At 35.1% G+C, this 25,502-nt stretch overlaps 1 protein-coding gene across 1 annotated transcript in view; it reads right to left on the bottom strand.

The window, feature by feature from the left end:
- Positions 1–25,502, bottom strand: part of LOC148939296 (uncharacterized) — a 37,588-nt gene that overhangs the window by 589 nt on the left and 11,497 nt on the right. Inside the window, exons 3-5 of the mRNA XM_089106986.1 lie at positions 24,601–24,745; positions 10,208–10,357; positions 3,565–3,725 (exon numbers count right to left, since the gene is read on the bottom strand). Of these exons, the coding sequence (XP_088963112.1) occupies positions 3,565–3,725; positions 10,208–10,357; positions 24,601–24,745 (456 nt within the window). The remainder of the gene's footprint in view (positions 1–3,564; positions 3,726–10,207; positions 10,358–24,600; positions 24,746–25,502) is intronic.

The raw sequence follows: 25,502 nt of genomic DNA on the forward strand, positions 1-25,502 counted from the left end.
ACGCCTAAAAAAAATTTAAGTGAGAAAAAATTGCCATTCCTAGCTGACTGAGGAATGTTAACTGTTACCTAAATTAGACTTAAAAAACTTAAAGTCCCCTGCCTTTAACAACAAGGAAAATCATGAGTAGCACTTTAACTTTAACTTTCTCTTTTAACTTTATTTTTTACTGCTAGAAGGACACTGGAACATCATAGAGAGCTGTTTAATAGCTCATTTTAAAGGAAATTGTTACCTCTACGTTATTTTGTAATTGACAGAACATAATGTAAAAATTAAAATACATTTTATTTACAACAAACTGCATCTTCGAATACAAGATGAATGACATCATAATCATAGGTTTCAACCATAAATGACGATATAGTAAAACTAAATGATAAAAAGTCGAATGAGAAAAGTCGTTTCTTGAACAAAGCTATAAAAATCCCAAAGAAGCTCTTAGGAAGAGCAAAAAAGCTTCGACAAAACAAGAGAGCAAACCCATTTCTAGCCAAACTGGCGAGATGTTGGCTACTTCTGAATTAGTACCTTTATATCTGGCCCGAACCAATTGTCCCCTCGCGATCAGAGGAGGGCTCTTCTGAACGGACATCAAAAGTTCTAGTGGCTTTTTTAGTGATCATGAAGATTAGGGTGCAGTAACTAATCCCCCTGCTATGTCCTTTTTTCCCAAAAGGCGTCCGATAATTTTTTTAGATACCGTAGCTATATGATTCAGTATAGTTGAAAGGTTCAATAACCATGCCTCCTGATATGCATGACCCCACATCCCCTGGGGAAAGGGCTGTAAGTTATACAATTTGTCCATTGCTTGCACATAATATTTGTTATCATTTGAAAAACGGTCAGAAATAAAACTTTAAAAAATAAGTTTTCTCAACTGAAAGTAAGGAGCAACATTAAAACTTAAAACGAACAGAAATTATTTCGTATATTAGGGCGATTGCCCCATCCTCAATACCTCGCTCTTTACGCTAAAGTTTGACTTTTTGTCCCAATTCTTTAAGAATGACTCTTAAATTCTTTAAGAATGACACAGGGGCTGTTTCATTAGAATAAGAAGCTTTAAAAGTACTACAGAACTTTAGCGAGAAGAGCGAGGTGTTGAGGAGGGGGAGCCCCACTAATATACGACATAATAAATATACATAGGTCAGGCTAGCAACATCAGTTATTAGGCATATTATTTTTGAAAAGAAAAATAAAACTGAGATTCAAATAGTATATTTCTTTAATTTGTATCTAATTTATGTCCTATAAATAACAAGGCCTAGGCTATTGTTCAAAGATGCAGGTATATTTTAGACATCATGGTGATCTTGAACCAAGATCCCAATAAGTGGCAGTGGTTCCCATGCAACAAAATCTTCGTTTAACTCGACCCGTTCAACTCAACCCTCGTTCAATTGAGGCCATATTTAGCTCTACCCCTATGACACTCGAACTTTACTCAATTCAAAGCCGATTCAATTAAACCCTCAGTCCACCCAATCCTTATAAACGGTATTTATTCATTGGCTAATTTATGCATTTAATTTTTATAATTAATTAATAATTCATTAATAATAATTAATTTATAATTAATTTTTTATTTTTTTTATGCTGCTTTAATGCAATACTATCCCACCTCCCCCTTTCAAAATAATTTCATTCTTTTCTTTTATACATCTGAAATTGAAAAAAAAAATCATACCCCGGGCCCGAACACACTTGAATTCATGGTTGCAGCAGTAGCGGCACTTCGATTCACCAATCAATGCTGTTTTAGAACATAATAATTGCTATCGTTACAGTTGTGTCTCAGCCCCTGTACCTCTAATGCCTGGATATAACCCCCATATACAAAACTTTTAAGACTTTGTTGATTTGTATTATTTTTTCTTTTTATTTATTTATATCTCATCAACAGCTGGTTCATAATGCCCAGAAACACCAATTAAAAAAAAGAAAAAAAAAAAAAAAAAAAAAAAAAAAACATCAACAACAATTTGTATATACCCTAGGGTTATGTTCAGTCATTAAGAGAGCTGGAACGTAATTACGTGGTAGCGATTATTATATTTAGAAAGAGCGTTAGATGATAAGTCAAATGGTAAATTTATCTTTCAGCTAGCGATATAATTGTAACTTGGACAAATTTACCACAAAACCTTTACTGCAGATATCTGAAAAAGCTTGATTTCCCTTAAAGCTTAAAATTATTAAACCATTAGATTTAACTTTAAGTTTAAGGGATTGTAATTTAAGCTGGACACTACGAGCGAAAAGAGAAGCAAATTTCGAACTTCTAATCAGTGCTAGTTCAAGCTTATTCATGGGCCAATTAAAAAGAGCGTTGAGTCAAACAGGGGTTAAATTGAATAGGGTTGAGTCACATAGGAGTTGAGTTAAATGAGGTTGACCTTAAATTGTGGTTGATATAAACGGAGGGTTGTGGTGAATGAAGGTTGAGTTAAACGGGGGTTAAGTTGAATGAGGTTTGAGTTATACGAGGTAGAGCTCCATGGGGGTTGAGCGGAATGGGCTTCAGTCAAAGCGGTTGAGTTACTCGCACAACGGCGGCAGCATAAGTAGTAATCCACATAGGAATAGGAAATGTCCTGATGAGAGTAGTTGCAGAAGGAGCAGTAGTACGAGGTGAGTAAATAAAATGAGGAGACTGATCTTTTTATTTATAAAACTAAAATATCTATTTCAAATTATCCCTTTCAAAGTAATTGCCTTAGGAATCTACACAGAGCTGGAGGCGATGTTTCCAAGGTCATGCTACTACTACTACTAATAAGAATAACTCATTGCAGCCCAAAGCCGCCTAAGACCATACAGCTGCGTAGGCTCCTCTTTTAGCCCAACTTATTCAAAGTTTCAATCTTTATACCCTCCAATGAAGTTCCAATTTCCTTTAAATGTGTCCTTATGGCCTCTTCCCGTCACGTTTGGGAACGACCTGGTTTTCCCTTGGCCCCCAATTTTTTTGGTATTTTTGCCCCCAGTTTTGCTTGGCTCCCAGTTTTTGCTTGGCCCCCAACTTTTGGTATTTTGGGACCCAGTTTTTGCTTGGCCCTGAATTTTTGGTATTTTGGCCCCTAGTTTTTGCTTGGCCCCCAATTTTTGGTATTTTGGCCCCCAGTTTTTGCTTGGACCCCAATTTTTTGTATTTTGGCCCCCAGTTTTTGCTTAGCCCTAATTCTTTGTGCCAGATACAGTTGGGGTAATTTACAAAAATTTTAACGGGGAAAAGGGACTAAAATCTATATTTCAAAATAAAAAGGGGGGGGTAAATTTGTCATTTTTTTCAATTTTCTTCAAAAAAATACCAAAATGCGACATTTTCTATGAAATTATCCCCAACAGTTATCCTCCTAGGTTTTTTTCTGGAAAATCTAGGGAGATGGGGGGAAAAATATCTCGCGGGCAGATCTCTCCCTCTTCTTGACACCACTAGCTGGTTGATGAATATTAGTGTAATTTGTTTTTCATTTATGTTTCCTTTCAGTAAAACTTCTTTATTTAAAATATGTCAGCAATAAAGACATAGTGATAAAGTCTAATGCCACTAACCTGTGTGATAACATGCTTTGCATTTTCAAATTCAAATTTTAGAGCATCTTGAATTGATGTTGCTTTAAAAGTTGAGTAATAGGCACTCATCTTGTCTCTTTTTAAGCATTCTTGCGGAAATTTGGTCAAACTCATTGCCAAGTTGACAGCTTGTCCAAGACCTAAAACAATCGACAAAATTTTGGGATTTTGAAATCCACAGCAACAAAAAGAAAACAATAAAAATAACAGGAAAATACACACTCGACTAACTTTCAAATACCATAAAAAATTCAAGCTCCGTCGAATACAAAAAAGCCAAAAGTCAGAACTAACAAAATGCTATTATTTTACCCCGAAAGGGTAAGATAAAAAGACAATTAACCCCCCCCCTGCCCCCAAAAAGGTTACCGAATTTGCGTTTTGGAGCAAAAAAGAAAAACATCAGCAGAATTACAAAAAAGGACACAAATAGTAGATGTTAAACAATGTTAAACACGAATTAAAAACAATTAAAAATCCAGGGGGGGGATATACGGTGATTTCTTGCAGAAGAGGTATCAGTAATTTTCTGGCCATGAAAGGAATGTTACCTCTTGAAGTTGAAGTACGAAGTAGAGCCAATAGTTTAATCCCTTTCAACGATAGAGCCAAAGGTCAAAATCCAAGAAGAAAAATTGCGCAATAATTCTAATAAAACTGAGCATTAATATATATAATAAGATTTTCAGTTAATTTGTTTTTATAAATTTAGATTCTTTTAGCAACGCAAAAGAAAGGGCTGTGACAAATCCTGTAAGAGCTAATTTTCGGCCTGAAATAAAAAAAGGAAAACAAAAAATTACAGTTGAGCAGGATTACCAAAATAAATGGAATACGAAATGCACAAATTCGAAAAAACAACAGACAAAAAGAAGATCGATGTACAGGGGGATTCAAAGATTTTCTTGGTTATGAGGTAAAACAAATTTTTATGTTCTACTTTTGAACAATGAAGTAGAGACAACAGTAGAATTGCTATTGAGGTAGTTTTGAAGATGAAAGTCGAAAGGAAATTATCTTTAGTAAATCAATATCCTGTAAAAGAGTTTATTGACTTTTTAGGCAATTTTATAATAAGAAAACGTTTTAGCAAAAAAATCAAAAAAAATCCAAAAAAATCATTCTTAGGAAATTCTGATTGTTGTAATCTTGATACCTTTAGTAAATATGCTCTATACTTTTAGGAAAAACTTTTTTCTTTATTAATTTAAAGCTGACCTTGTATTTTTGTTTATTAATGCTTTTTGTCCGACTCGTAAAAACAAAACAAAATACATATAAACTAATTCTTGGTGCGTTTAAAGTTTTTTGTAAAAAAACTTTAACGCACCTGTAAAAGAGTTTATTGACTTTTTAGGCAATTTTATAATAAGAAAACGTTTTAGCAAAAAAATCCAAAAAAATCATTCTTAGGAAATTCTGATTGTTGTAATCTTGATACCTTTAGTAAATATGCTCTATACTTTTAGGAAAAACTTTTTTCTTTATTAATTTAAAGCTGACCTTGTATTTTTGTTTATTAATGCTTTTTGTCCGACTCGTAAAAACAAAACAAAATACATATAAACTAATTCTTGGTGCGTTTAAAGTTTTTTGTAAAAAAACTTTAAACGCACCTGTAAAAGAGTTTATTGACTTTTTAGGCAATTTTATAATAAGAAAACGTTTTAGCAAAAAAATCAAAAAAAATCCAAAAAAATCAAAAATAAAAGACAAAAAAATCAAATTACCGATAATAAGAGCAAGATATAAATAAAAAAAACATAGAATTTTAACAGAGCATAAGTGCAAAATACAAAAAAAACTACCCAGTGAAAAAGTGACAATTAGCGAAAAAGTAAAATTAATAGGATAAATTTGAAAACGAATTAAAAAAATTCGACAGCTACTTCAGTAATTATATGACAGGAGGGGGGGGGGCAAAAAACGCACCGAGCTACGATGAAAATATTACAAACTTATAAAGAATCGTAAATGTCATGAGATTTGATGAATACCCCCCCCCCTCCCACCTATGTATGAAGCTGAATAAATAATATCTCTTAGCAGGGGCATCAATAAGTGGGGATTCAACCCGCTAACCCCTCCCTCCAAGATTCTGAAAATGCCTTTTTTGGTAAGTTTATCAAAGAAATACAGAAAAATCCCCTCTTCGTAGATTTTGAAAAAATGCATTTCACTTCTCCCCCAACAATTTCTATGAAATTGTTGGGGGAAGAAAGTGCAGGGAAATGTCAAAAAGGGAGAAAATGTTGGCCTCTTAGTTTCATTACTAGTTAAAGACAATTCTCCCTTACGTCCCGATTGTCAATCTGTGTCAAACTAATTGTGAATAGGTATTCAAGCGTTTGATCATTCTAAATAGGTATTTAAGTATGTTTTGATCATCACCTCTTCACTCCAGTCCAACTAGTCTGAAACTCCGGTCCTCTACCTATGGTTGCTCTTAGTGGAGGGGTAGACTTTATATCATGTAAAAGGACAGGCGCAACAAGTTAATGAGTATGGGCGAAATTACAACTGACGAGCCCCAGGAGGTATGCCCTGTCGTCTCTGCAAATTGGCAGAGACGAGCCATTCGTCTCTGCAAATTGGCAGAGACAAGCCATTCGTCTCTGCAAATTGGCAGAGACGAGCCAGTCGTCTCTGCAAATTGGCAGAGACGAGCCAGTCGTCTCTGCAAATTGGCAGAGACGAGCCAGTCGTCTCTGCAAATTGGCAGCGACTGCACCTGTTGCAGTTGCAGCTGCCGAAAGAACATTCAGCAAACTCAAGTTTGTGAAGAATTGGCTGAGAACAGCCATGCTTGATTCTCGACTGGATTCCCTCATGTTGTTGGCGAGTGAGAAAGACCTCACCGATGGTGTAGACTTAAACAAGATTGTTCAGCGTTGGTCAATTTGAAGAAGAGGTGAATCCAGATTTAAGCTTTTCTTAGTTGTGTATTTGCGCATGTAGTGTTCCGTTTTTGTCCTTCTTTGTTCCCGTAGATAAGTATAAATGATAAAACACTATTGTCTGTGAAATTTGTAGGTAATAACGAGTCGTAGAATATGATGTACAAGTCGTTTAAATGAGGGTTCTCACCCCCCCCCCTAGCCTGAGTGCTTCGAGCCACCCCTGTATTCCCATCTCTGTTAGTACAATTACCAAGCTCCCTGTAGCATCCACAAGTCAACTGGGACTTTAAAAGTCGTTATTTATTGTCAGTCTTGACTATTCAATAATGTCTAATTTCAAATAATGACTCTTCAAGAATGGAATGTGCTAGACATCTGATGATAAGAGAAAAGTCAAAGATTTTAGTTTATGTGTTCGAAGGAGGTGAATGTATACAAGTAGATTTCGAAACCGGTTTCGATAAATTGGCATCTAAACAGCTTTTTAATACTGAAGGATTATTTTTTTTTATTTTGGGGTTGAATCTTTTACTTTCGGGTATTTCGGGTATATCGGGTATATTTCGGGTATATTTTACTTTCGGGTATATTTAAAGAGCCTGAAAAACTACAAAGAGATGAAAATTTGGCGCTTTAACGTAAGTTAAATAAAAATAAAGCCTACCAACACTGCTTACAGTACAGCCAGGCATGAACATTTTGAACATGAACATTTTCGAAATAAAAAAAAAACTGTTTGATCAGTTGAATAAGAAGTGTCCAGAAATTTGGGAGAATTTCAGATTTAGGGCGATGGGGGCAACCTCCCCCTTGTGAACGTTCCCAGATACAAGGTTATCCAGCAAAACTAACTTTTGAGCCAGATGGTTAAAGATCTCATACCTAGAATAGTTCTAGTAAATACCATGTAAGGAGGCAGGGCGCTGTTGATTACACTCGGATGAATCTACAAGACTGACTTTAGATTTTTGGCAAACCTCTTCAGAGGTGGCAAAACAGAAGCTTAAAAAGGGGGCCATTGCGGGGGAGGTGTTTACCGGTGTCCCACCAACTTAGATAAGATACTCTTACCTCGTTTCGACTATCTTTGGTCCCCAGACATACATCATTTCTTGGATTCCAGAAGCAGATGTGTATTTTTTTTCTGAACATATCTTTTTTTTAACACGGTTTTTCATACGACCTACAGGGAGACGCTTAATGAAAGCAAGTAATTACATATTTTGAGGTTCATTAGATATTCTTTTCATCAGATAGGTAAGGTTTTCAAATATGTTGAACTAGGTGGGGCAATTTCAATCAAGATTGGACATTTTCTTATAGTGTGTGCTTTCGCCTATTTCTTTAATTATCCAAACTTTCTCATGCTCACAACCTTTGCTTTATAACCTTTAAATAAAACTTAATTGACTGAATTCTGATTAACTAAATATAAATGTTATAACTTAATAAGTTTTACGTGCTTCAATTCTCAGAATTTCATTTACCATTGAGAGGGGTGACTCTTTACTTACTATTTTTAACCATGAACAGTGAAAATACACTGTTCTTTCCATTCTATTCGGAGAAAATTAATAACGGTAATTAAAACAGTTTTAGGCAGGACTAATTAAGAGACAGTAGTTTGCTCGATTGGATAATTAAAGGTAAAACTATCTGTAATATTTGCTTTTCCTAACACTTTAAATTGTCAAATATATTCTGTGAATTTAAAGAGCTGCGATTTACCTGTCAATAGCGTTATAGGTTACCCTGTTTAGATTGTCTATAGTATGGATGGCCTACTAGCCTACAGAAAGGTTTAAATAAGAAACTGCATATTCACTTTGGATTTCACTTGGCAAATGGTATCTCTCTGTACTTTTTTTTAATTATATTTAGGAATCTTCTTAACTTTTATACTCCTCGCCCCTTGATTAATATTTTTGTTCGCTTATCTAAAGCAGACAACGTCTTGGCTTTTCCATTCTTTTTTCTTGTTATTAGTATATTTTACTTCATTCTTGTTTAAGTTTACGGACAAAAGAACTGCCACCGGTCCAGTATGCATGCAAAACATGATTATCATCCTGGTTTTGCATGCATATTGGACCCGTAAAGCCAGACAACGTCTTGGCTTTTCCATTCTTTATTCTTGTTATTAGTATATTTTACTTCATTCTTGTTTAAGTTCTCTTCTTTTTTTTTCTTTTTTTTTGTGGCGTAGTGTCATTGTACTGGTGGACCCTCAACAAGCTAAGCTCCAGTGGCTAAACAAGTGTTAGCAGTGCTTGTTAAAATTTTAGTACAGTGCAAAAAAAAAGAAAAAAAAGTGCAGTGCAAAAAAAACAGTGCAGTGCAAGTATGAATAAAATTACTGATGACTTAAATTGACAAAAATACTATAAACTATACGTAAGGATTAGTTTTTATTGTACGTGATAAGGTTCAATAAAAGACCTTATAAACTTCTTGAGCAGACCTTGTTTTTATTCATAAGGGTAGAAAATTTAAATTCTGGAAACATTTACATTCACGTCTTTACGGGTGCAATATGCATGCAAAACCAGGATGATAATTATGTTTTGCATGCATATTGGACCCGTGGCAGCTCTTTTGTCCGTCAGGCTTTAATAAAATCTGAAAGGTCCCGTTTTTCACCAAGGCATAGTATTATATATAATTGGAATTAATTTCATAGTGCTATAGATTTGAATAATTCGTTGGTTAATAATAAAATTAGATTAATGAATCGCTTAATCAGTAATTATTAATTTGATTTATTTTCTGGGGTGGATGCTCCTCATTTCACTTTATTTATTTGTTTATTTTGATTTTATGCGGATTTTGTTTGTTGTTACCGTACGGAGAGTTGAAGAGCAATCTTTTTATTCCAGTATCTGGAGATAGTATTATTTATTTATTGTTGAGTGTATATAAACCCACACAAGAGTTATTCTCACTGTGGGTCATTAATTTGATAGTTTTGTCAAAACATTTTTTATTGATTAATAAAGAACTTGAACGTGACTAAAATTAGGACTGGTAACAATATACAGAGGCTATGTAGTATAGCAATAAATAGATTTGATAAAAAAAAAACTGATGTCTTAAATACAAAGCACTTTCGACAGAGCTTTTTTTATTCATTTTTACTCTTTAACATTAGTCAATAAAGAACCCCATGAACAGCTAAATTTCCACAGTTGATTTATATATTAGATATTTTCCAAAACAAAAAAACAACATTAAACCAATCTAATACACTGATTTCCACAATGGCTCCATGGCCTATAAAGGAGGGGGATACTAAACACTAGCTTTGAAGCATTAAAAAAATAAAACAGAGGAAAAGAGAGGGAGAGTGAGTGAGAGAGAGAAGGAGAGATAGAAAGGTTTCAGGAATTTACAAGAATTTATTCTGATCAAAAATCAAAAATTTATCAGAAACTTTTTTTTATAAGTCTTTTGAAGGTATCGAACGGGTGACATTTTCGAGCCAAATCAGGCAGTGGCATTTTCAAGCCGACCAAGGGTATTCTATATAATACAACACGCAACTGTTGTTGGAGATTATACTGTTGTAGCATATGTAATTTCAACATTCTGATTGCTACAGAGCTGATAATATCGGCTACGGATCAGGTATAATGACCTGCGGAGCTTATATTTTGAAGGAGATTAAATGAAGCTAACATAGATTATGAATACTTTTGAGAATTAGGAAAAGCGTCTACTATTACCAGTTCCGCAAGCAACAAGACGGTTGGCCAAGCCCATCTCTAAAGCCTCTTTTGCACCTACTCCTCGTCCAGTGAGTATGAGGTCTAATGCCCTAGATAGACCGATCAAGGCCGGAAGTCTTACGGTACCACCATCTATCAGAGGAACTCCTAAAATAATAGCGACAAAAAAAAATTATTCTAAAAAAAAATACAAACAAAAGATCAGAGAAAAATACATTAAATTCTTGAAGAACCTTAGATTGGGTTCACAAAAAAAAAATTATCACATATCCTGCGGTCAAGCGGATCTTTGAAAAATGCAGCGAAATTTGTCTTCCAAGTATAAGATTGTAAGTTTGTAAGAATTTATGTACAGCTAAAAACAAATAACGGCAACATTTTTACTACGCATAGGAAAAGTTGATGTGAAATTATTAAGCTCATTTTCTGTCTGTTCAGGCGGTTTATCCAGAAGAAAATCAAGGTTCTTGCACGACCGACGCCTTATTTCTTTCACTTTCTTAAACCATTGCTGAGGCTTGCTCTGTTATATGTCATTTAATTTATTCTTACCATAACGCAAAGCTGCGCGACGTATTTCCTTCTTAATTTGTTTACGGAGGGTTAAGGCTTCCAATTTCTTTTCAAAGCGAAAAAGTTTTAGTTTTAAATGGAATGGTCGTTTTTTTTCATTAGTATAAGGTTTATCTGAGGAACATGCCTTCTTGGTAACCTCTGGGAAATAATTTCGGTAATTTGTCATCAATTTTGTTTGAAATAAACTAACCTTTGAATTAAGATTTACACACGACAAAACATCATCCCAACTCTCGGACATAATCCAAGAACCAAAATCAAAAAGACCTTGACTTGTTATTGGGCGGTACGAAAATTTAGAAATTGAGTATTTTGTTTTGAAAACTAGCAGTGGTTTCAAAAGTAGCATAAAATTATAGCTAACACCGAGGGGAGGAAGGGTAGTTGGAATATTGTAGAAGGTTTTAAGGTTGGTGCAAATAAAATCCAAACTGGTTCCACCCTTGAACCAGGTGAACCAATATTTGCTTGTTCTTCGTCTTCATGTTTTGCCATTGGCTGACAAAATCCTCGTTTTATCACCTTTTTTTATTTCATTTTTCATTTATTATTTCCTTTCCTCTCTTAGTTTCATATGTGGAAGGCTGTGCCGTTTATTAGGCTAGAATTTCCACGATGGGGTGGCACCTCAAGATAGTCCTTCACCCCTGTTTGCAGTCACGCTTCTAGTTAGGGAAACTCGTGAAGGGTCAACACCAACACCGCTAGAAAACCACAGATACAGTTTTTCCTCCGATGATAGGGACGGAGGAATGAGCTTATGACAGAGTGGTGACCCCAATCCCCCTAAGAACAGCTGCAGCCTGACAACCTATCATAGTCAGGACACTCTTTGTTTTTAAGGAAAAAAAAATGAAAAATCAAAAATACGGGACTAAGTATTATATGGATATTGGAGGAGGGTGAGACGGGTGTCACCACTTTTTGAGGCAAAAATGGCGCAAAGAGTTGCTATGCCACTTACTGGAGGGGGAGCTCCCTCGTCGGCCCAAAATAGCGGGATTTCCGCGGTTACTCAAACGGTCCCGTATCTACTAGCGTGATCGAATGGTCCAGGGCCACTTTTAAAAGCCAAGGGTTACCGATAAGATTTCTAACTATCTCTTTAGACTCGACCTAGGCTGAAAAGTTAAAAGAGTACATAGTATAAAAAAGTCTTACTGTATTCAAGTCACGCTGTATAAGAACTGAACTTAAAAAGGGAATTCTTTCTCCCAGCCCGCTCCGCTAGCCGCGTGTCTGCGACATGGGGTACGGGGTGGTCACAGTAGACAGAATATACCAGTAAGCTTATCGCAGATCATTTCTGGTCTTCGTGAACAAAAAACTCCTCCCACTTCTTTCTGCCTTAGCTTGTTTAGCCTGTTTCTGCATTAGCTTTATTTCCGTTTGTTTCGATGCACTTTGATGGAAACAGTCGGAAACTGTCTAGCATGTCTAACATGTTTCTATCTGCAAAAACGTTCTCCGGAGCACTCGCACCCCTGTCCGGGTTTTTATAATGGGTGAGATAGAGAATGATCATACTGGATAAAATATGAACTGTGGGGGTGGTAAATGAATTTTTCCAGCCAATCCTAGGACTTACTAACTTACTGGTCAACCTCTCTAACTGCGCAATTTCTTACCTCGTGGTCTATTAAGCAACTACGCAATTAAGAGAACCCAAAATGGCGTCACAAAATAAAAGGAAAATTAATATTTATTACTCGGGAAGGAAAATATTTAAGGGGCCAAAAGAAAGGAATCTGGGAGGAACATGTATCCGAACAAACTGGGGCCAATGGTTCCAACATCTCCTTCCGAAGATGAATGACCCGCATTTCCGGTGGATTGGCTTGAAACTTAGACATGAAATTAGTAACATCAATCTCAAAATCACTAAACTTGTATCTTCTCTCTTTTCACCGCTTGGCTCAGGATTCGTCGCCATCCCCACGTCTCCACCGTAGAAACCACCATGGTCTAGATCGTCTAACATCCGCTCGAAAATCGAAGTCCCCAAGATTCGTAGAAATTCATTGTGCACAGCACAATCAAAAACAAAAATTTTCTTGCTCTCACGAATTTACATTTAAGAGGAGCAGAGAATCAGTTCCTGGGACTTTCGATGATGCCAGCCATAATGAAAAATTGGCTGCACTAGCCTCTTAATTTCCATCTGTGGAAACAACCCAACATCTCAATAAAAAAAAGTAAATTGCCCCTTGGCATAATTTCAAATAGTCTAAGGCCGAAAATACACAGGCCAGTGAAAACGATAGGAGTCCTGGAAAACGAAGTAAGAATTTGAGCGAATCTTGAATCGCTTTTTTCTGGGTCTTGTCCCCTAAAATAATTGAATGAGTAATGCCCGGTGATGAGGGATGAAGATGAAATTGAAGACTGGAACGACATGATTTCAGTAAAGGGATCATAACTTGTCCGCCAGTTGTGCATCGAGGAAAAGGGCTATCTTTCACGTCTTGCCGCAGGGGATCTTCCCCAAGGAATTCCTCCCCCTCAAAAGGGAACAAACCCTCTTTTGAGTTGATCAGACCAATATCAGATTTCTTCCATACAACCCAAAATTCAGTATCTCCCAATCTTTCCGTAATTCGTTGTTGACAAGTCAATTCCATGTCATGGGTCTTCTCCTCCCTCCTAAGTTTTTACGTTTTATTGTAATTTTGCAATTTTCCCTGTGGGTCTTGGACCTCTTTGTCCCCTCTATTATTTATTTTAGCTAGGCACAGCCCAGATAATTTTTTATTTCTCCACAGCATACTGAATCTCCAAAGTTTGTCTTTTTTCTACACTTCTCTTTTCATCTATACTTTTCTCAGTTTAGTCATTCGCGCAAAATAATAAATCATTGTTAAATCTGATTTGGACTCCAGTGTCCACCATCTTTGACTGCCTTACTTTATTGTAGCTCTGTTTAATATCTGTTTTCTCTCTCTTAGTTTTCTTTTCTTTTGTAGTAGCATTAACTAAATCGTCATGAAATCTGAATTGGACTCCAGTGTCCATTTTCGACTGCCTTTCTTTATTTTAGTTTCGCTTAATATCTCTTTTCTGTCTCTTAGTCTTTTTTATTCTTACCGCAGCTACAAACATTTTGTCATCAAATGGGAATTGAACTCCAACGTTTGGTTTTTCATATTGTACCAAAATTTCCCGAACTCTCCGAGGAAAAGCGCGTACAATAAAATTCGTCTCCTTTTTTTTTGGTACAATCAGCGCTCCATTCTGGCCTGTACTTATTAGCATCTCATATTCATTAAAAGTTCTTTCAAGTTTTCCATTTTCTGCAAATTTTCCCGAAAAATCATTCACGCGCGTGTTGTTTTCAATATTGTGTGGTCTCTTTACTTCCACATCCCATTTTTGTGGATTATCAACATTCTCAACTGGAGTATCAAGTTTTTTTTTTTTTCGCTAGGGTGGCACGGCCTCCAAATTTGCTGTATGGGCCAGTGCGCCTCCCCTCCTTGTCTATCAAGTGGTATGATTTTCCCGTAGAAGCGTTTAACGTCAGGCAATTTTCATTTTCTACCGATTGATTCTTGGACTAATTATTATGGCTATCTGACAGCCTAGAAGTTAGTTATGATAAAATATAACTTTCTGGAATTCCCCAGCGGGCTTCTAGTAGGCATATCATGGTTCTTTTAAACTCTTGGTGATATCTTTCTTCTTTCTCTCTAGCTATTTTATAATTCTCCTTTTTTTGTTCTCTGGCTATTCTATCAGCTTCTTCCTTTTTTCTCTAGCTATTCTTTCTTCCTCTCTTTCTTTTCTATCTTTATCGTCCTTTTTTTCTCTGGCTACCTCTCTTTCTCTCATGAAATTTAATATTTGTTGTGTTGTATCTATTTGAGTACTCCTTCGCAAGCTCCTACTGGTAATTGAGCTTCTACTACTCCTGCTACTTGGCCTGCTATGATTCTCACTGTCTTTATATTCTCGTAATTTGTTTTCTGAGTCTGCTCGTTCCTATCCGTATTTTCTTTCACTCGTAACTTCCCTTCATTTGGCACAGCCTCTGAGGGGTTAGTTCGTTTTGTTTTTTCACATATCCTTCCTAAGTTTTTTTTCGTACCCCCTCATTTTACCGCGTATACTTCATTAGGGAATAACGACTTCTTTCGCAGCAAGCAATTTTACGCAAGTGATATATATCTCCGAAAAACAAATTAACAGGGATTGCACAAGAAAATAAACTGAAAACCCGCACGAATATTCCACTAGTGAATTAGCTGGACAAAACCCAAACAGGGGAACTACCCTGTAAAACAAATCACGTATCCCTCCTGGATACTCGTACTCCAAATATAATCTCCTCCTCGGCAGATTACTCAATAGGACAGGTGCCTCTTACGCTCCTTGTTCAATGTGCGCACAAACTGACAAATCCTCCTAATTTGCCGTCTTCAATACTCTTACAACCTTCGTCACTGAAGATTATATCTAAGTCCGCCAATTCACTCAAATACTAACCCAACTTTCAACGTTTTCTTATCTGTCCTTAAACCCTGCAATACTTTTAAATACGGAGATTCCCCCACTGTAAACTAAACTCATTAATTTCACGTTATTATTTTTTATATTTGTCTAACAAGACACACAGCCCATTATAGACCTTCATAATTCTATTAATTAATTGCTCATTTTTGTTTTTTTATATGTTACAACAATAAACTACTTTCTAGACCAAATAAATCTGTTTCTTCGAAAGCACAAAATTCTTTTGCATTCAGTGCTGTTGATAGGTCCTTTTCTAGCTGCCACCACTTATTGGAGTGTAAGTACCGCTGGCACTACTTATTGGAGGAGGGTGAGACGGGTGTCACCACTTTTTGAGGCAAAAATGGCGCAGAGTTGCTATGCCACTTACTGGAGGGGGAGATCCCTCGTCGGCCCAAAATAGTGGGATTTCCGCGGTTACTCAAACGGTCCCGTATCTACTAGCGTGATCGAATGGTCCAGGGCCACTTTTAAAAGCCAAGGGTTACTAATAAGATTTCTAACTATCTCTTTAGACTCGACCTAGGCTGAAAAGTTAAAAGAGTACATAGTATAAAAAAGTCTTACTGTATTCAAGTCACGCTGTATAAGAACTGAACTTAAAAAGGGAATTCTTTCTTCCAGCCCGCTCCGCTAGCCGCGTGTCTGCGACATGGGGTACGGGGTAGTAAATGAATTTTTCCAGCCAATCCTGAGACTTACTAACTTACGGGTCAACCTCCCTAACTGCGCAATTTCTTACCTCGTGGTTTATTAAGCGACTACGAAATTAAAAAGACCTAAAATGGCGTCACAAAATAAAAGGACAATTAATAATTATTACTCGGGGAAGGAAAATAATTAAGGGGCCAAAAGACAGGAATCTGGGAGGGACATGTATCTGAAAAACTGGGACCAATGGTTCCAACATTGGGCAATCAGATTTCTTCCTGCTCAAGAACAATGTAGAAAGATAACATGTTCTCGTTTCTTAATAAAATTAATTAAAAAAATATTTACACAAGTTTTTCAAAGAAAAGTTTTTCAAAGAAAAGGTTTTCACACAAGTTTTTCAAAACAAGTTTTTCAAAGAAAAGTAAAGACCTCCATTAAACCAAACGTGAGCAGAAATAAAGTCAAATAATATTCCAAAATATATTATGTTTATTTCTTTATCCATCAGTTTTGTTTTGGAAACTCTATCAAAAAATACCTTTATTCATCCTACTTTGATCAACGGCCCATATAAATGCCTTACGTATCGTGGTTTCGGTTCTGTCACAACCAACAAATTGGCTAAAAGCCTATTTACAATATTCAAAAGGCAATCCAAGTCCCTGTATCATTTAAATTCTTTATCAGTTAACGGCATACAGTTACATTTTCTCGCATATTGTTTACATGTTAAAATAAAACAAAAAAGAATTATTCAGGACTTACAGGGCTTCGTTTTTATTTTGAAATGTTTCGTTTGATTTATTCTTCATTGATTTTTATACACATGCCACAATGGTTCATAAACTGTTTTGAAATACTTTAACAGGGTCATTTGTCGATTTTAAGGTTTCTACTACTATAACTACTACTAAAAACTCACTGCAGCACCAAGCCACCTGAGAGCAACACAGCAACGCACGTTCGGCCTCCATCCCAATCTATTTAAAGCCTCCCTCTTTAAACCCTTCAAGGAAGTTCCCCTTTCCCTTAAATTTTTCTTTACGATATCCGCCCACCCCAAACCGTGAACGATTTGCTTTCTGTTTAGCCCTAGACAGTAGACCGAAAAGGACAATCATTGGCAATCTGTCATTCTTCATCCGTATAACGTATTCTAGCCATCTCAACCTTTCTCTCATTATAGCCATAGAAAGCGGAATGGAACCACATTGTTCGCAGGTGAGAAAAGGTAATTTAAGGAAATAATTATTTTGTTTATGAGACGTTTTTTTCTACCATTTTTACGTGATTTGAACGAAAAACAAGGCATATTTTAACTGTGGCACATTTTCTTTTGAGCCACCACATTGGGTGGCTCAAAAGTGTTCTGAGTATTTCTACTTTCTTTCAATTTATGCCATTTCCCCCACTGAATCCGTAAATGCGAACTATTAGAATGCCTGTAGGTTAATCTTCTTTTTTTTGCGAAGACGACAAAGTAGTATTATTTTTTTTTAATTTGGCAATATATTTGCAATATTCAAGGTCAGTTTGACGGTTTAAGGTGTCCTTGTTATTAACTACTCTTTCTTGAACTTGCTAATAAAACCAATAGACAAGCTATCCCGTCTGTTATATTTTCATATAAAGTTCGTTCCCTCCTTAGTATGTAGGCCATCTATCAGGCAAAAGCTAAAGTTTTGTAAAAGCTTTTTTGTAAAGTCACAAAAATACCTTTAGTGAAACTAATGTTACAGAAAGATTTTCATAAAGGCTACCAGAAAAGCAAAAATTTATAAAAGATGGAATTTTAAATCTCGAGCATATGTGTCATTCAGGGGGAGGGGAGGGGTAAGGATGGGCATTTCCCCTCCCGCCCCCCTCATAATTTTGAAAATATTATAACTTATACAGTGAACCTTAAAATGATATTTGGTAAGAAACTGGTTTGTGTGTTGAAACGTTAATGTTTTTGTCAAAACATACAACTGGGCTAGGTTAAGAGGTACATTTCTCAATTAGCTTATTATTAAATTAGTGCCGATATGGCAAAAAATACTATAGCACTAGTTTTGTTTGAAGTTTGATAGGCAAGAAAAGTGTACAAAAATAGATATACGCCTGCCACCGAGAATCCACTGGTAAGCCTCCACCACCAGACGGACGAGGAAGCAGGGTTGCCAACTTAATTTCATCTTTGTTTGATATATGTATTATGTACTGTGTCTGAAATTATCTAAGTGGCGTCCCCGCTCAATAGTAACTTTTCTTTGTTACTGCTTGAAGAAAAATATGCTATTGAAGACATAGGGCAGACCCAAACCACCTCTACTTTTGTACTGTTTGGTATCTGTGTTGAGGGGGTCTCTAATTTCAGTCTACTCGACAAATATTAAGAGGGTTTTGGATTGGGGCGATTTATACCTAAAGCCTTCGCAAGACTGCACTCAAAAGCTTCTTAAAGTTTCTGGACAATCTGATGAACAGTGTATCAATACATACAGGACACACGACAGCTTCTTAGAGAATGTAAATAGTTAAAATATATTTACACTCAACGGCACCAATTCACATGAATGTGCAGGAAGAGAGCACCAATTTTCTTATTTTTAAAAGAAGATGCAAAAAGGAGGCAAGATACCTAAGATACCTTTGAGGCAAGATACCTAAGATACCTTTGAGGCAAGATACCTAAGATATGGGGTAGCGGCGACTTCACTGCTTGAAGGACAGACGGGACAATCAAGACAAGGTCATTGAAAAGTAGACACCGCTATTTAATGGCTGTGAAAGAGAGGCAAAGGGGGACCAATAGATAGTATCCAATCTGACAGTCTCATTGGTTAGATGCAAAATATGATTAAAACGCAAAATAGTCATGGGGGGTCAAGGGGAGTTAAACTGTGACTCGTAGATTAGGTCAAATCAACCAAATCTACCTCTCATAAAATAAAATCATTTTATGATTCCAGCATTTATGCTAAATTTACAGCTAAGGGATTTTGATGATAACAAATACAACATACTTTCAATATTCCAACTCAATCCATTCCAGAAATGAAATGGATTGGAATGGTCCATTCATGAAATGGACCCAATATTGTGGTTTGAATAAACTGAGGGAGAGCCGAACAGAGACTGATGACAGATGCTTCAATTCGTAAGCATTGTAGATAAGACACAGTTTAAAAAGCTTCCAGTGAACACATCGGCTCCACTGAACTTCTCTTTCAAAAAATAATGGAGAACGGTAGAAGGAGGCCCGTACTATAGACCAAGGACCTAGTTCCAAAAATATGGAGCCTCAAAAGTTAAATATCTCCTATTTTACAATCAAACACCCTCGGGAATATGTTTCTTATGGCTATGAATTTCAAATGCTCCATTCTTTTAATTTTTTAGCTTCATGATACTTTTCAGCTTCCGTCCATTGAAAAACAACGTCAGTAACTCTTACGTCAGTAACTTTCCCTCCCTTTGTTAAAACAGCTTAAAAAATTCCCTTAGTCTGTTTTTTTTTTAATTCTTTAATACGTTTTAAATACGTCGATTTTTTTTTAGGAGCAGTCAACACCATTGAAAAAGTCCAATGGGATTGCCCAAAAAATCTCAGTAAACACAGTCTACATATTTACTGGTAAGCTAATATACGAGTATATGTGAAAACAGCCTACGTACTTACTGGAAACTAGACATTCTTTTTTTTTCAATTGTACGAGCTGACTCTTTGGCAGTTGTCAAGTTATTTAGTTCTTAAATCAAAACACTATCAATCTTTTGTAAGCATTGACTCAAATGTTATATCAATCCCTTGAACCCAACTGAAGATCATAGATCTGGAGGATCCTATTATTTCTAGATCTAAAATAAAAAAAAGACAAAATCAAAGCAAAATCAAACAAGATCAAAATAAAAATCAAAATCAGATCAAAGATAAAAATCAAAGCAGATTGTTTGTAAAACACACGTTTAGTATATTGATAATTAAAATTCCTTTTCCTGTTCACTTTTCGAGTGGTCTTTATTTTGATTAAGTCAACTTAATTTCGGATTAATGTACTTTATTTTACATTAAATATTCAAAATCAGCCGGTTTGTTTCCTCTTTTCTTGGAAAGAACCGTTTCTCTTCCAGTCGATCCCGCGTCAGTCTATTTCTTCCCGGGACAATACTCAGTGCATTGACTTGACTCTCCGTTTATCCATATGTTAAAAGTATCTTTCTTTCAACTCGATATTGAAGTTCAAGCGACTCACCATCGGGTCAACACGGGGCCAAGCCTTTTAAAAGTGTCTTAGCTCTTATTTTTTAATGAAGGGAACCATCGTGTAAAAGAAATTTCTAAATTCACCTACTAAATCTTGCTTTTAGTTCTTCATTGAACGTTGAATCTTGGTCGTAGACTGGTTTCTTCATTAATATACAGCCCAGGAGTGCTGTCTGAAGTCGTTCAGTCGAAAAGATGAGATTAATCTTAGATTGCCCTATTACCGACAGGGCAGTGTCACCTAACAGAACTAGAAACATTCAAAATGATGAGTCGTTAAATCTGCAATTTTCACTCGAGGTCTACGTTTCATTGGTTTCAGCTTGAAGTTTTCATATCAATTAAAATTTTCAAACTCACCGAACTTAACTATTTACTCACATATTATTATTATTATTTTGTTCAGTCCCATGTTGAAACGGTTGATTTTGCAGGGTTAACAGAAAGTAGACGCTGTTAGTACCAGAAACAGGGCAGCAGTTTCTAATAGGACTATGAAGATTTAAAGCAAACTATATAGAGATTTACTAAATTTTTATTTTACATATGTATTTTCCGTTACCTAGGGGAGGTGGCAAATATGTCGGTTCTTCAATCTTTTCTATGAAAATTAATTTAAAAAACTTTTTTTAAAAAAGTTTAATATGGCCTTTACTTTTCTTTAAAAAAACATTCTTTTTCGTAAAGTTTTCGTAATGAATATATATATATATATATATATATATATATATATATATATATATATATATATATATATATATATATATATATATATTAATATATATTAATATATATTAATATATATATATATATATATATATATATATATATATATATATATATTGTGTGTGTGTGTGTGTGTGTGTGTGTGTGTGTGTGTGTGTGTGTGTGTGTGTGTGTGTGTGTGTGTGTGTGTGTGTGTGTGTGTGTGTGTGTGTGTGTGTGTGTGTGTGTGTGTGTGTGTGTGTGTGTGTGTGTGTGTGTGTGTGTGTGTGTGTGTGTGTGTGTGTGTGTGTGTGTGTGTGTGTGTGTGTGTGTGTGTGTGTGTGTGTGTGTGTGTGTGTGTGTGTGTGTGTGTGTGTGTGTGTGTGTGTGTGTGTGTGTGTGTGTGTGTGTGTGTGTGTGTGTGTGTGTGTGTGTGTGTGTGTGTGTGTGTGTGTGTGTGTGTGTGTGTGTGTGTGTGTGTGTGTGTGTGTGTGTGTGTGTGTGTGTGTGTGTGTGTGTGTGTGTGTGTGTGTGTGTGTGTGTGTGTGTGTGTGTGTGTGTGTGTGTGTGTGTGTGTGTGTGTGTGTGTGTGTGTGTGTGTGTGTGTGTGTGTGTGTGTGTGTGTGTGTGTGTGTGTGTGTGTGTGTGTGTGTGTGTGTGTGTGTGTGTGTGTGTGTGTGTGTGTGTGTGTGTGTGTGTGTGTGTGTGTGTGTGTGTGTGATATATATATATTATATTAATTGAGATTAAACTCTCTAACTAAGATTTTTCTGGTCAGTACTAGATGATGCTGGCTGTTCTTTTTTCTCAGAAACCGAACTCGCTTTTTCTCTCATATAAGTTTCTGATGCTCTTGTGTGTTCAAGTCTTTTTTTATCAGCAGGTTTGGTAGACTTAGATGAAAAATTCATATCAAAGAATATCAACTAACAGAATAAAACTCTCCAGGTGTTTATACAATTTTAGAATGATTTGAGTGCAGATTTTGTCCACAGACCAAAGATTTTGGAAGTTACAGGGGTTTTTTTTTAATTTCTATAGTCTTCTAAAAACTTAAAAATCGTTTAGCCTTTTAATATCTGGGAAAACAGGCACTCTCAGAGTAAGGAAGGGGGAGGAATCTGAGGAGGCCCAAACCCATTTTAGAGTAATTAGCTTAAGATGTGTTCTAAATACTACAAAACCTTATAGTATTTGGGCTTGAACCTGGGGGTTTAAAACCATTTTAGAGTGCTTGGCTTAAAAAGTTTCCTAAATACTATAAAACTTGGCATTTTGTATTTAGCAAGGGAAATGCTAAAAATGGAATTACACTATTCCAAAAAATGTACTGGTATAATTATGATTCAGTCACTTTTTTTTATTTGCTTGGCGGATTTATAAAAAAGTAAGCAGCAAGTACGTATCAGTGACAATTATTCCCGCCTGGTGTTTCAAGATTGGACTTTCTAATTAGTAGCCTAATGATTGTTATTTATTAAACATGTTTCCATATTTTTCAAGAAAAAAAGGTAATATTTATTACTTTAAAGTGTTTTTATATTCATAATAAATGGAGGTAGGTTAATAATATAGGGTAAGGGTTTAGTTAATCCAAAACATTACAAAAGTTCATTTTATAGCTACAGTTTTTTCCGAGTCTCATAGCAGTACAGATTTGCGGGAATAAGTAGTGAGAAGTCAATAAAATATAGATAAGAGCCACTCTAGCCAAGGAATAATCGGGATGTTTATATTTAAATTTTATAATTATATCCTATGAAGTCTAACCAAGTCCGAACTATTTTTGAATATAAAAAATAGTTTTGAAATACAAACTTCTACTAACCTTCAGGTTCCATCTCGTATTAATACATTTTATACGTATTCAATACATGTAAATACGTGTTAACACAAAAAATAGAGCCTTTTTAATAGAGATACAGTAATTACAATCTTACAAAAAATAGTTTTGAAATATAAATTTCTACTAACATTCAGGTTCCATCGATTATTAATACATTTTATACGTATTCAATACATGTTAATACGTGTTAACACAAAAAAATAGAGCATTTTTAATAGAGATACAGTAATTACAATCTTACAAAAAATAGTTTTGAAATACAAATTTCTACTAACCTTCAGGTTCAATCTCGTATTAATACATTTTATACGTATTCAATACATGTTAATACGTGTTAACACAAAAAATAGAGCCTTTTTAATAGAGATACAGTAATTACAATCTTCAGTAACAATTTATGTATCAATATAATCTCGTATTAATACATTTTATATGTATTTTATACATTTAATACATGTTAATATGTTTTAAAACAATAATGAAGAATTTTAAATGGAATGGAAGTGTAATTGTAATCTTCATTAACAATTTATGTGTTGAGATAATCTCGCAATAATACATCAAAGTTTAAATGTCCCAGCAACTGTCAAATTAAGCTGTTCGTATGTATTACTAACTTATACAAAATATTACTTTTGTTTCATGTTTGATTAAAGGAGGCTTAGACTTTTAACTAAGTTCAAATACAGAGAAATTACACCACTTTAAATTTTTAATTTTTCTCGTTGTTGGTTGACGTTCTATTTTTGAAAATCTTGCATTCTAAATTATGAACAATATCACGTAAAACATTAAAAAACACATTTCATTTCGTTTTAATTGCACTACTGTTTCATAAATTTGTATTATAAAAAATACAACAGTAAATTTTGTGATTATAGCTTACACTTTTTGGCCTATTATGCTATAAAAACTTGTTGTTTTTATTGAAAAACACAGGAACATAACTTATAAATCTGTACAAGGACCTTTAAATTGATGAGTTAAGGTTGTTTTGACAAGACTGTGTTTCTAAGATCATGCTTACTAAGCAACGCCAATACAGTATCCTAATACCAATACATAGCCATACTCCACAACCGAAATTTAAATAAGAATGGAGAATTCTTTAACCCCGTCTCCCCTTTTCCACCTTAGAACAATTTCATGAAACCGTACACTCTTCCCTATATTTACTCATTGGTCACGCATAGATCACTATTTTTTACACGGTTCTTATGATCAAATCTAAAACCCCATCCCTAACTAGTTTTTTTGTGTCTGATAAGATTTTCTTATTGTTATCCTTGGCCAAAATTTACACTTGGCCAATTCCAAATTTATTTAAAACAACAAAAAACAGATATTTTGTCACAAAAATCTAGTTATACCTGAGGCAACACTGAGTCAAATTTCACAAGCATCTTCAAAATATGAAAGTGATACCCCTTCTAAAACCTATACCACAAACTAGATTTTAGTTATGTTTGGCCAGCTATTCTTACATAGCCGCCATAAATCTCACTTGCAATATGAGATTTTTCAGATATTGGTCAGCTTTTAATAAAACTAGCTTTTCAATGAGAATCATTTAATGCAGTCTTAGTGAATTAAATTACAACTAGCCATTAAACAGATTAATAATTAAATTAATTTCATATCATAATATTTAAATATTCAAATAATTGATTAATAATTAGAATAATTTCACATTATGATATTTAAATCTTCATTATTTGAACAATTGGTTATTCATTCAATTAAATTTATCATTCAATTAATGAGTCATTTAATGCAATAATACAAGTCCTACTCTGCTGACAAAAGAATCTGGATAATGTGTCAATAAGTAAAATAGGTTAAAGATCATACCGAACCTCCTACAAAACACCCCCATTACAGCCGTTTCTTCCATTACTCTTAAGTCACACATTAAAGCCAGTTCAAGGCCACCTGCCACTGCATAACCACTGACAGCCGCCACAGTAGGTTTTGTGATTTCCATCCGAGTTGGTCCCTGGAAAAATTGTTTTCGAAAAATCAATACACACTATCTATTTTTTTATAAGGGAGAAATGTTCCTGCTAAAATCTAATCAGGCAAACTAATTAAGAATATTGAGAAGCCGTCCACCAAAAAGACTATCATTATAACATAATTAAACCTTTAAAAAACTGTTTATACCCATATGCTATTGCAATTGACCTAAACAATAGTTGTAGCAGTTATTAGCCATGCAAACAAGTGACAAACGAATAAAAATTTGAAAAATAAATCTGATACATTCCTCTTTTTCAAGACTTATTTCAAAATCTTGCAAAAAAGAAGAACATGCCAGTCAAGGCCATATCCAGGGGGAGTAGGAGCTTTGAGCCCCCCCCCCCCCCCACAAAAAAAACTTGTCCGACTCGTAAAAACGTAACAAAAAGGAATAGAAAAAAAAATTGATACGTTCTGAATTTATTTTTTTAACCCCCCCCCCCCGCCCTCGAAAAAAAAACTGGATACAGCCCCGATGATAATACAGACTTGCATATACTCTTAAAGTGGGTATGAATAAGAAAGATTTGATGTGGATTATCTTAGTTTCTGGGAACATCAAAAAAGTATCAGGGAAATTTAAAGCGACAAATGACGCATTATTTGTCTTTATATCTTACAAAATGACGCATTATTTATGTAAACTTTGTGTTTTTAACCAAATACTATAGCCTCTGTTTTTTTTTAAATTAAACAGTTTATTCAGAGGCCGTTCTCAATCAGTTTGTTCACAG

Source organism: Artemia sp. Qi Xiang Cuo, chromosome 21 (genome assembly GCF_049724085.1).
Source record: "Artemia sp. Qi Xiang Cuo chromosome 21, ASM4972408v1, whole genome shotgun sequence".
In the NCBI taxonomy this organism is placed as follows: Eukaryota; Metazoa; Arthropoda; class Branchiopoda; order Anostraca; family Artemiidae; genus Artemia; species Artemia sp. Qi Xiang Cuo.